Here is a 12,933-nt window from a genome sequence, read left to right as displayed (position 1 = left end):
CCAGATCTTCAATAAAGGTAAGTGTCATGTAATTATACATGTCTTCTTCAGTTTGTATGCATTAAAATTAATATTTCATGTGGTAAATTTTTTTTTTCAATACTTTTGGGTGTCTTGCATGGATTAATTTGATTTCCATTATTTCTTATGGGGAAAATTAACTCGACTAACGATAATTTCGATTAACGATGAGCTCTCAGGAACGGATTAATATTGTTGGTCGAGGGTCCACTGTATTTAGATAAGGGTAAAGAGGTTTTCGTGGCACTTATGGATTTGGAAAAGGCATATAACAGGGTGGATAGGGGAGCAATGTGGCAGATGTTGCAAATATATAGAACAGGAGGTAGGTTATTGAAAGCAGTGAAGAGCTATTACGAGGTTAGTGAGGCTCAGGTTAGAGTATGTAGGAGAGAGGGAGATTATTTCCCAGTAAAAGTAGGCCTTAGACAAGGATGTGTAATGTCACCATACCTTATAAGTTTGATATACCTTTGAAGAATTTCGAGAGTATATCTACTCTCTGAGCCCGGCCATGGGCCAGACTTGTCTGGTGCTCGCCTGGTCAACCAGGCTGTTGCTGCTGCAGGCCCACTGCCCCACATATCCATCACAGCCTGGTTGATCTGGCACCTGAAGATACTTGTCTAGTTTCCTCTTGAAGGCTTCAACACTTGTTCCAGCAGCGTTTCTGATATCTTCTGGTAAGATGTTGAAAAGTCTGGGACCCTGGATGTTGATACAGTGTTCCCTTATTGTCCCCACTGCACCCCTGCTCCTCACTGGGTTTATTTTACACTTCCTCCCATATCTCTCACTCCAGTATGTTGTTATGGCAGTGTGCAGATTTGGGACCAAGCCCTCGAGTACCTTCCAGGTATATACTATTATCATGTACCTACCTCTCCTCCGCTCCAATGAGCACATGTTCAAGACTTGCAGGCGTTCCCAGTAGTTTAGGTGCTTTACTGGCTCAATGTGAGCCGTAAATGATCTCTATTTGTTCCAGCTCCGATATTTCTCCTGCCCTGAACGGGGCCGTCAGCACTGAGCAATATTCTAAGTGAGGGAGCACTAGCGATTTGAAGGGTGTCACCATCGACATTGTTTCCCTTTTTTGAAAGTTCTCAATACCCACCCAGTCATCTTCCTGGCTGTCATGATCTTTGTCTTGTTATGGTCTTTAAAAGAAAGGTCCGCTGACATAGTTATTCCTAGGTCTTTCACGTGTTCCTTACGTTCTATTTGGTGACCCTCTTGAGTTTTGTATATAGTGCTCCTTTTGAGTTCTTCATTCTTTCCATACCTAAGCAGCTGGAACTTATCACCATTGAACGTCATGTTGTTTTCCACTGCCCACTGGAAAACCCTGTTTATGTCTTCCTGTACTTTTTCAGTGTCCTCTACCGTACTGACTTTCATGCTTATTTTAGTGTCATCTGCAAATGATACAAAAGTGTGCCGGGTGTTTTTGTCTATGTCTGCTATGAGGATGAGGAACAGCAGAGGTGCCAGGACAGTGCCTTGGGGCACTGAGCTTCAGACCTCGCTGATGCTGGATCTTGCCCTGTTCACTACTACTTTTTGTGTTCTGTGTGTTAGGAAACTGAAAATCCATCTGCCTACCTTCCCCGTAATGCCCATGGCCTTCATTTTGTGCGCTATCACTCCATGATCGCATTTGTCAAACACCTTTGCAAAATCTGTGTACGTAAATCACATCTGCATTTTTGTCGTCTTCCAGTGCCTCTGTAATTCTGTCATAATGGTTCAGCAGCTGTGGCAGACATGATCGTCCTGCTCTAAAACCATGCTGGTTCAGGTTATGTTGGCTGTGCTGGTCCATGAAATTTGTAACCTGCTGTCTCATCACTCTTTCAAAGATTTTTATGATGTGAGAGGTTAGGGCTACTGGTCTGTAATTTTTAGCTAGTGCTCTACTGCCTCCCTTGTGTAAAGGAGCTATGTTCGCACTCTTTAACCCTTTGGGAGTCAGCAGTTTCTCTCAGAGATTTGTTCTCAGGGTCGGCCAAATTTCAAAAAAAAAAAAATTATTTTTTCTTATGAAAAGATAGAGAATCTTTTCCCGATCATAATGACACCAAAAGTATGAAATTTGATGGAAAACTTACGGAATTATGCTCTCGCGAAGTTAGCAGTCTCAACGATGTTTACACATCCGCGATTTTGCCCACTTTGAGCCCTATTTTCGGCCAATTCCAGTGTACTAGTCGACAAAAATCATAACTATTTCGCTAGAACTCCATCTTTTCTATCGAATGAGTACAAGAAACCACCCATTTACCGATTTCAACTATCCAATAAGTAGTCAGAATTTAGCAATTTTGCCAATTTCACACAAATTTCAAAAGATGCCAATTTCCAAATAGGGTCCAGAATAAACAAGAAAGACATTCCTGGCACTAAAATAACAAGTTCTCTGTTCGTTAGTCACATCCCCAGGCCCCTCTTATATTTCTTTGGCTTTCCACTTTGAATTTTTATTCTAACAAAAAATAGAAAATTTACTGTTATGCAGACTACTGCATTAGTGTAGAAATGGTATAAATAATATCAGAGCACTTGTGAACGAATATTAGACTCACCAGTTGACGTGTATTGGATGCTTGGCATGATTTGTTTACTTTTGAACTTTGGTAAAAATTGAACATTTCTGCTACTTTGAGTTCAATTTCAAGGTACTTTTCATTGTAAAACCAGTTAAAATCACCTCAATTTCTGTAATATGTTTTCCATTCTATAAAATGAGACCAAGAAAACTAGAATACAACAATAAATACAATACGAAAATACAGTGCAAAGTCGCTGTTTTAATCCAAAAACACGGTAAAAGTTTTTTTGTTTTCTCATTACGCACTGTGTGCTGCAGGATTTTTTTTATACTGCGCACGCTGACCACACAGACCCATTCTTTCACATGTAGGCGTACCAGCTTTCTCTCACTAGATTTGAGGGCGCTAGAATTTAGGTGTACTAGTACGCCAAAAACCCTGGGTCGTAAGCCATACTAGTACGTCCGAAACCCCCAAAGGGTTAAGGCCTCCGGTATTTCACCTAGATCTAAGCTCTTTCTCCAAAGAATACTGAGGGCTCGTGCTAGTGGTACTTTACACTTCTTTATAAATAGAGCATTCCATGAATCTGGTCCAGGTACTGAGTGAGTGGGCATGTTTTCCATTTCTTTTTCGAAATCTATGGGATTTGTACTAATGTCAGTTAGTTGGTCTGTGCAGCCTTCTTCTGGAGTGAAAAATATTTCTGCATTTTCTACCTTGCTGTCATTTAGTGGGTTGCTGAACATCGACTCATACTGTTCTTTTAGGATTTCACTCATTTCCTGTTCATCGTCAGTATACGAGTCTCCTCTCAGTAGTGGTCTAATTCTGGACTTTGCGTAGGAATAGAAATATTTTGGGTTTCTTGCAATACCCTGTATGGCCTTTTGTTCCCTTTGTACTTCTTCTGTGAGGTATGACATCCTAAGTTTTTGCTCTAATTCAGTGATCTCTCTGCTAAGTCTATCTTTCCTCTGTTGTAGCATGTGTGTGTTTTTAAGCAGTTCAATAACCCGTTTTCTTCTTCTGTACCATCTCCTACGCTCTCTATATCTGATCTTCCTCTGGGTTTCCTCAATGGTACATGTTTCATACATACTTTGTTTCATACATACATGTTTCATACATACCAAGGTTGTTCAATATATTTATAGATGGAGTTGTAAGAGAAGTGAATGCTCGGGTGCTGGCAAGAGGTGTGGGGTTAAAAGATAAAGAATCTAACAAAGTGGGAGTTGTCACTGCTGCTCTTTGCTGATGACACTGTGCTTTTGGGAGATTCTGAAGAGAAGTTGCAGAGGTTGGTGGATGAGTTTGGTAAGATATGTAAAAGAAGGAAAAAGTGAATATGGGAAAGAGTAAGGCGATGAGGATAACAAAACAATTAGGTAACAAAAGATTGGATATGAGATTCTAGAAAGTATGGAGGAAGTGAATGTATACAGATATTTAGGAGTGGAAGTGTCAGCAGATGGGGCTATGAAAGATGAGGTGAATCATAGAATTGACGAGGGAAAAAAGGAGAGTGGTGCACTGAGGAGTCTGTGGAAACAAAGAACTTTGTCCATGGAAGCAAAGAGGGGAATTTATGAGAGTACAGTTATACCAACGCTCTTACGTGGGTGAGAAGCATAGGTGGTGAATGTTGCAACAAGGAAGAAGGCTGGAGGCAGTGGAGATGTCGTGTCTGAGGGTCATGTGTGGTGTGAATATAATGCAGAGAATTCATAGTTTGGAAATTAGGAAGAGGTGTGGGATTACCAAAACCATTTTCCAGAGAGCTGAGGTGGTTCAGACATGTAGAGAGGATGAAACAAAATAGAATAACTTTAAGAGTGTATAAATCTGTAGGGGAGGGAAGGCGGGGTAGAGGTTGGCCTAGGAAAGGGTGGAGGGAGGGGGTAAAGGAGGTTTTGTGTGCGAGGGGCTTGGACTTCCAGCAAGCATGCATGAGCGTGTTAGATAGGAGCAAATGGATTCAAATGGCTTTTAGGACTTGATGTGCTGTTGGAGTGTGAGCAGGGTAATATTTATGAAGGGATTCAGGGAAACAGGCAGGCTGAACTAGAGTCCTGGAGATGGGAAGTACAGTGCCTGCACCCTGAAGGAGGGGTGTTAATGTTGCAGTTTTATAACTGTAGTTAAGTGCACCTCTGGCAAGACAGTACTGGAGTGAATGATGGTGAGAATTTTTCCTTTTCTGGCCACCCTACCTTGATGGGAAACTGCCGATGTGTTAATAAAAAAAAAAAACATCCATGGGAAAGTGAAGGAGAATCCTTCCTTCATAAGCCATGCATGTCATAAGAGGCAACTAAAATGCCAGGAACAAGGGGCTAGTAACCCCTTCTCCTGTTTAAATTACTATATATAAGAAGAAGATGAACTTTGTAGTTTTCTTCACCCTGCCTAGGTGGGAGACTGTATAAAAAAAAATTACATAAAGCACACTTAATTTTTGTAAGTCAACCCTACTCTTCACAGCACAATTAGTCCAGACCCTTATAACCTAATGACAAATCTCAGTATTATGAAGTTGCATGTTCCACATTGGACTTGAATGATGAGGCAGACAATTATCCAAGATTTCATACACTGATGAAGTCACATTTTAAGTGTCTGGAAGTTAACTAGCACAAAGTGCAAATATGGGGGTCTGAAATCCAACATGAATCTCACAAACACGTACATGATAGCTCAATGTTTAGTGTGCACTCATGCATGTTAGTGTAAAAAGGCCCATTTTTCTTTCATGAGCTACCTGTTGTGAAAAATCTGTACCCTAATATGCTACAGAATTATACATGCTCCTAGTTTGAAGATTCAGAACAATACAATGCATCTCCAGGCTAGATTTGATGGGTTTCGAGAGTTTTCCAACTTCCAGAGCCTGGCCCTTGGCCAAGGCTGTTGCTACTGGTGGCCCCCTGATCCACATATCCATCACAGCCTGGTTGATCTGGTACTTAGCAGATACTTGAAGAGTTTCTTCTTAAAGCTTCTACATTTGTCCTGGAAGTATCTCATGATGTCCACATCAAATGGTCCCCCACACTCCCTTGTAGCACACCTTTAAGCTTCTTGTAAGGGGTTTGTGAAGGACTGTTTTCCAGATACTGTACTAGTTGCCAACATTAAAATACTCATGATAGCATCAGAAAAGTCACACCAGATACATCGGCTAATACATGGAAAGAACTGGAATACTGATTCAGTGTATTATGAGCCACTAGAGGTACACATTAGTTCATCAACAGTATGCAGAAAACTTCATTTTCATGTGTTATCATTTTGTTGCATAAAATTTTTGAAACTGGAAGAGGGTTTCATGGACACCATTCACCAATACATGAAAATCATTGACATACCTAAAAATAAACAAAATAAAGTAGAACACCCATAACCGTGGATTCAGTTTCTGTGGTTTTCAGTTATCCGCTGTTTACCATGGCTTAATGACCACAAAGCACAAAAAGTAGTTATAATGGCAGTTCTTCAAAGTCTTAATTAAGAGAAGCTGTGTAGTACTTACCATCAGTGAAAAAGTGCTGATTCTCCACTTATTGTGCATACTTTATCAATTAAACTATCAAAGGTATAGGATTTGCTACTATCCATGGTAGGTCTTGGAATGTATCCCCCACAGATATGGGGGGGACTACTGTATACTTATAAACAAATAGCTTATAAACAAATAACTTATACACAAATAAAAACTAATTACCTTCTTGAAGGTTTCAAGGTAATCCATCAGTCCTGATAAGAGAGCTCGAGCTTCAGGTGACTTACGATCTAGTTTCAGGGCTGACTGTAATGTATAAAGTCGTGCTGGAAAAAAAATTTAGGCATCTTGAGTTATCATTAAACATTTATGTATAAGCCATACTCAAAAATTACTTTCAGGTCCATACTAGACAAGTCCTACTTTTTAACCTAGTCTACTCAAGTAAGTCTTGTCTATTTTTAAAGTCAAATCAATATATTTGCATGAATAGCACCACTTGGCAGTTTTTCTACTTATTGTGTATACCAGAATAAACTTACTTTAACAGGTTATATGACTCTTGTGTGCACCTGAAAGTGAAAAAAGGCTATATTTCACTTTACAGAGATTTTCGCTTTACAGCAGTATCCCAGAACCTAACCTGCTGTATAAGCGGGACCCGCCTGCACTTAGATTAACCTCGGAGGGTGAGTAACCCAGGAAGGCCAAGCAATGGAGCTTATTTCCATTAGGGTCCTTTGGTCCTCCCAGGAGATGCAACCCATAAAAGTTGATTAACCACTGGGTATCCATTTATTGAACAAAGGCAGTACATGTCAAAACATTTGCCCTCAGTCAGGATTGAAATTCAGTCCTTTCAGATGAGAGCCAAGCATGCTAACACTGAACTGTGATGTATGTGCACAGGAAAAGCATAGAGAAAAACCATGCACTGTATCAAAACTCCATAATGGTCAAGGATAGAATAAAATGTTGTCTAAACCTTCCTCTGCAAAGTGAGGGTTATTCCTCATTTGTTCCAGCCACAGTACTGTGACTTGCTCTTCTGTGTCAATAACTGTTCTGATAGAGGCAGGTTCAAAACACTGAACTTGTACTTTATAAAAAGTCAAAAGAATGAGGAGGCTATGATCATGCTGCATAATTTGAATAGGGAAATGTGCTGAAATTTGTAACCACACACAAGAACTAACACAATCAAAGCAAACACGTTTGAAAGTTGTGATCCTATGTTAGAAAGGCACACGTCTAGAAATGATTAGGCCATCATTATTATGTTCACAGGGAAGAGCTAAACCTGTAGAGTTTACACAGTGCTTGAGGAATGGGAGGTACATATTCAGATTTGATGTGAGGAAGGATTAAGAGCCTTTCACAGTGATCATAACCCTGGTGAAGAGAATGGTTGGGACATTCCCACATTACAATCCTCACTCACCCCCACAATCCCTGGCCTATTCCTGCACATAATAATGAGAGAATGGTGTGACACCCCAGACACACCCTTCTGCAGATTATGGGTAGAGAGTATAATGTGAGATTTGACCCATTATGACATTACTAATGTATAAGTAAGTTTATTCAGGTATACACAAATACAGTTACATAGATTATGATACATATCAGCATATGTGTAGAGAACCTAGGATAACCCAAAAAAAGTGATCCGAATTGCCCCAGCATGTTGAGAATCACACCAGAGTATGATGGGAATTGTATTGCTGTACGACAAGGCTCGCGGCCCAGTACGACGAGGCTCGCGGCCCAGTACGACGAGGCTCACGGCCCAGTACGACGAGGCTCGCGGCCCAGTACGACGAGGCTCGCGGCCCAGTACGACGAGGCTCGCGGCCCAGTACGACGAGGCTCGCGGCCCAGTACGACGAGGCTCGCGGCCCAGTACGACGAGGCTCGTGGCCCAGTACGACAAGGCTCGCGGCCCAGTACGACGAGGCTCGCGGCCCAGTACGACAAGGCTCGCAGTCCAGTATGACGAGGCTCGCAGCCCAGTACGACGAGGCTCGCAGCCCAGTACAACGAGGCTCGCAGCCAAGTACGACGAGGCTCATGGCTCAGTACGACGAGGCTCGCGGCCCAGTACAACGAGGCTCGCAGCCCAGTATGATGAGACTCGCGGCCCAGTATAATGAGAATCACACCCCAATAAGAGAATTATATGCCAGTATGAGGATCACAGCCCAGTATGATGAGAATTATACTCCAGTATGACGAGAATCATACCCCAGTAAGATGGGAATTACACTCCAGTACGATGATAATTACACTCCAGTATGGTGAGACTCACCCAAGTATGATGACAATTATATTCCATAATGATGATAATTACACTTCAATATGACGAGAATCACACCCCGGTATGAGGAGAATTATACTCCAGTATGATGAGAATCTCACCCCAGTATGAGACGACAGGTTCCCTCTTGTCATAGTCATTAGCGAGCTTAATATAGTGTTGTAGAGGCTTAAGTGATGGAGGACAGGGAGGAAGCTTGATGCCAGTAGACATGTTTGTTGTTCTTCTCTCAGCAGCAGCAGCAGCAGCAGCAGCAGCAACACTACACTCATTACCTCACCTCCACTCTTATCTCATTCTTATTTTACCTTTATGTTAGTTAAAAAAAACTCTGTATTATATTAAAAAACTAAATAAATAAGCAAACAAATAAATAAATAAATATAAATATATTATATATGGAAAACGTGAGGAAATTAAAACTATATCGGATTATAAATCAAATTCCAACCACACAATAGAGTGAAAAACTAATGTAAAAGACCTGGGAGTAATGTCAGAGGATCTCACCTTCAAAGACCATAACATTGTATCAATCGCATGTGAGAAAAATGACAGGATGGATAATGAGAACCTTCAAAACTAGGGATGCCAAGCCCATGATGACACTCTTCAGGTCACTTGTTCTATCTAGGCTGGAATATTGCTGCACACTAACAGCACCTTTCAAGGCAGGTGAAATTGCTGACCTAGAAAATGTACAGAGAACTTTCACGGCGCGCATAACGGAGATAAAACACCTCAATTACTGGGAGCGCTTGAGGTTCCTGAACCTGTACTCCCTGGAACGCAGGCGGGAGAGATACATGATTATATACACCTGGAAAATCCTAGAGGGACTAGTACCCAACTTGCACACAAAAATCACTCACTACGAAAGCAAAAGACTTGGCAGACGATGCAACATCCCCCCAATGAAAAGCAGGGGTGTCACTAGCACGTTAAGAGACCATACAAAAGTGTCAGGGGCCCGAGACTGTTCAACTGCCTCCCAGCATACATAAGGGGGATTACCAATAGACCCCTGGCAGTCTTCAAGCTGGCACTGGACAAGCACCTAAAGTCGGTTCCTGGCCAGCCGGGCTGTGGCTCGTACGTTGGTTTGCATGCAGCCAGCAGTAACAGCCTGGTTGATCAGGTTCTGATCCACCAGGAGGCCTTGTCACAGACCGGGCCGCGGGGGCGTTGACCCCCGGAACTCTCTCCACGCGTGAGCGTGTTTGATAGGAGTGAATGGAGACAAATGGTTTTTAATACTTGACGTGCTGCTGGAGTGTGAGCAAAGTAACATTTATGAAGGGGTTCAGGGAAACCGGCAGGCCGGACTTGAGTCCTGGAGATGGGAAGTACAGTGCCTGCACTCTGAAGGAGGGGTGTTAATGTTGCAGTTTAAAAACTGTAGTGTAAAGCACCCTTCTGGCAAGACAGTGATGGATTGAATGATGGTGAAAGTTTTTCTTTTTCGGGCCACCCTGTCTTGGTGGGAATCGGCCGGTGTGATAATATATAATATATATATATATTTATACATATATATATATATATATATATATATATATATATATATATATGTATATATATATATATATATATATATATATATATATATATTACCTGGAGTTTACCTGGAGAGAGTTTCGGGGGTCAACGCCCCCGCGGCCCGGTCTGTGACCAGGCCTCCTGGTGGATCAGCGCCTGATCAACCAGGCTGTTGCTGCTGGCTGCACGCAAACCAACGTACGAGCCACAGCCCGGCTGATCAGGAACTGACTTTAGGTGCTTGTCCAGTGCCAGCTTGAAGACTGCCAGGGGTCTGTTGGTAATCCCCCTTATGTGTGCTGGGAGGCAGTTGAACAGTCTCGGGCCCCTGACACTTATTGTATGGTCTCTTAACGTGCTAGTGACACCCCTGCTTTTCATTGGGGGGATGGTGCATCGTCTGCCAAGTCTTTTGCTTTCGTAGTGAGTGATTTTCGTGTGCAAGTTCGGTACTAGTCCCTCTAGGATTTTCCAGGGAATACAGGTTTAGAATATATATACATTAGGTAAAATTGGTCAATTTTTATACGTTTAAAAGCATTTTTTATTTATGTTAATGTAAAAATTAATAATTTTGTGCTAAATGAATCTTAGAAAACTTACCTAACCTTATTATAACAAGCGCAATTTGATTTAGCCTCATCCAACTTAATATATATGGCCCTCTTCTCTTTCTCATTTACATAAACGACCTACCAGATGCATCGCAACTACTCAAACCCACACTATTTGCAGATGACACTACATACGTCTTCTCTCACCCAAGCCCAGTCATACTAGCCAATACTGTAAATACAAAATTACAGAAAATATCTACCTGGATAATTAACAAACTTACTCTCAATATTAACAAAACCTACTTCATTCAGTCTGGGAACAGAACTACAGATGTTCCTCTTAACATATTGATAAACGGATCACCTGGAGTACCTGGAGTTTACCTGGAGAGAGTTCCGGGGGTCAACGCCCCCGCGGCCCGGTCTGTGACCAGGCCTCCTGGTGGATAAGAGCCTGATCAACCAGTGTGGAAAATTGCATTTATATGAATGTATCATTATATACATAACAGTAAATGAAAAGATAATTATTATTTATCAGTTAGACAAGCGCTCCCTTTACAGGCGACGGAAAAGAATAACAGAGCGGCTAAAAGAGGTCAATATATCCGAAATGCGTAGGGGGACACTGGTCAGAGAAATAGCAAACATCGAACTTAAGCTAAAGGAATCTTATAGGACTCAGGAATCGCGGGAAGAACTAAAAGCCATAAATGAAATCGAAAGAAACCCAAAGTATTTCTTCTCCTATGCCAAATCAAAGTCGAGAACAACGTCCAGTATTGGGCCCCTACTTAAACAAGATGGGTCCTACACAGATGACAGCAAGGAAATGAGTTACTCAAGTCCCAATATGACTCAGTTTTTAGCAAGCCGCTAACCAGACTGAGAGTCGACGATCAAAATGAATTTTTTATGAGATAGCCACAGAATTTGGTTAACACAAGCCTATCTGATGTTATCCTGACGTCAAATTACTAAGAACAGGCGATAAATGACATGCCCATGCACTCTGCCCCAGGGCCAGACTCATGGAACTCCGTGTTCATCAAGAACTGCAAGAAGCCCCTATCACGAGCCTTTTCCATCCTATGGGTCACATAACCAGAGACCAAACAAAACGTTACTCGTCAATCCTAACCAGCCTGATAAGGGCAAAAAAATTGTATTATGAGAACAGATTATCCAACTTACGAGGTGATATAAAAAAGACCTGGAAGACCCTATCAGAAATTCTGGGAACAAAAAAAAAAGATATCACGACATAGCGAAATAAAATTAGCAAAATCAGATGAACCCCAACTCCCACCAACAGAAACAGCAAACAGACTCAATGATTTCTTCTCCACTATAGGTCAAAACCTTGCCAATAATATCCCAAGCTCAGATACCCCACCAAATGACTACCTCACTGGCAACTACCCGAACACACTGTTCCTAGCTCCGACTAACCCATACGAAGTCTCCCTTATTATCAACGCACTGAAAAACAAGGCAGGAGATTTAAATACCTTACCACCCTTTATTACCTGGAGTTTACCTGGAGAGAGTTTCGGGTACTATCACCAATCATTGCAACACTCTTTAACAAATCCATTGAATCCTCCACCTTCCCTACAGTTCTCAAAATAGCAAGGGTCACCCCGATCCATAAAGGAGGAGACCAGAGTTGAATAACTATAGGCCAATATCCAATTTACACCCTCTCAAAAATCTTCGAAAAATTAATTCATAAACGAATCCACTCCTACCTCATCTCCCATAACATTCTCAACCCCTGCCAATTTGGATTCAGGCCTAATAAAAATACTAATGATGCTATTATACACATGCTAGAACATATACACACTGCAATAGAGAAAAAAGAAGTCCCACTGGGGATCTTCATTGACTTACGTAAAGCTTTTGATACAGTTGACCATGACTTGCTCCACGTAAAATTGTCACACTATGGTATTAGAGGGCACTCCCTCAACTACCTCAAGTCTTACCTCAGCAACAGAAGCCAATATGTATACGCAAATGGGGCAAGCTCTTCCGCACAACCAATTACAGTTGGTGTCCCACAGGGAAGTGTCCTTGGCCCTCTTCTCTTTCTCCTATACATAAATGACCTACCAAATGCTTCGCAATTACTCAAACCCACACTTTTTGCAGATGACACCATATACGTCTTCTCTCACCCGAGCCCAGTCACGCTAGCAAATACTGTAAACACCGAATTACAGAAAATATCTACCTGGATGAGGGCTAACAAACTTACACTAAACATTGACAAAACCTACTTCATTCAGTTTGGTAACAGAGCTACAGATGTACCTCTTAACATAACGATAAACGGATCACCTATCACAAAGCTAACAGAGGGAAAATTCTTAGGAATCCACCTCGATAATACTCAAATTTCATACACATATACAACAAATTTCTAAGAAAATTTCC

The 12,933-nt window shown here is 41.6% G+C and overlaps 1 protein-coding gene across 3 annotated transcripts in view; it reads right to left on the bottom strand.

Moving 5' to 3' along the window:
• The window catches only part of LOC128703879 (vesicle trafficking 1), an 85,060-nt gene extending 76,397 nt beyond the window's left edge, over positions 1 to 8,663 (bottom strand). For 2 of the 3 annotated variants that reach the window (XM_070087024.1, XM_070087023.1), the window contains exons 1-2: positions 8,497 to 8,662; positions 6,301 to 6,404 (exon numbers count right to left, since the gene is read on the bottom strand). In XM_070087024.1, the coding sequence (XP_069943125.1) occupies positions 6,301 to 6,404; positions 8,497 to 8,608 (216 nt within the window). In that variant the 5' untranslated portion in view covers positions 8,609 to 8,662. Of the gene's footprint in view, positions 1 to 6,300; positions 6,405 to 8,496 lie in introns of all 3 variants that reach the window. The other variant, XM_070087025.1, reaches the window with a different exon arrangement.
• Positions 8,664 to 12,933: the final 4,270 nt, after the last annotated feature.

This window comes from Cherax quadricarinatus, chromosome 20, assembly GCF_038502225.1.
Source record: "Cherax quadricarinatus isolate ZL_2023a chromosome 20, ASM3850222v1, whole genome shotgun sequence".
Taxonomy (NCBI): Eukaryota; Metazoa; Arthropoda; class Malacostraca; order Decapoda; family Parastacidae; genus Cherax; species Cherax quadricarinatus.
The sequence above is the reverse complement of the archived record's forward strand: the minus strand, read 5'-3'. Positions and strand labels throughout refer to the sequence as shown.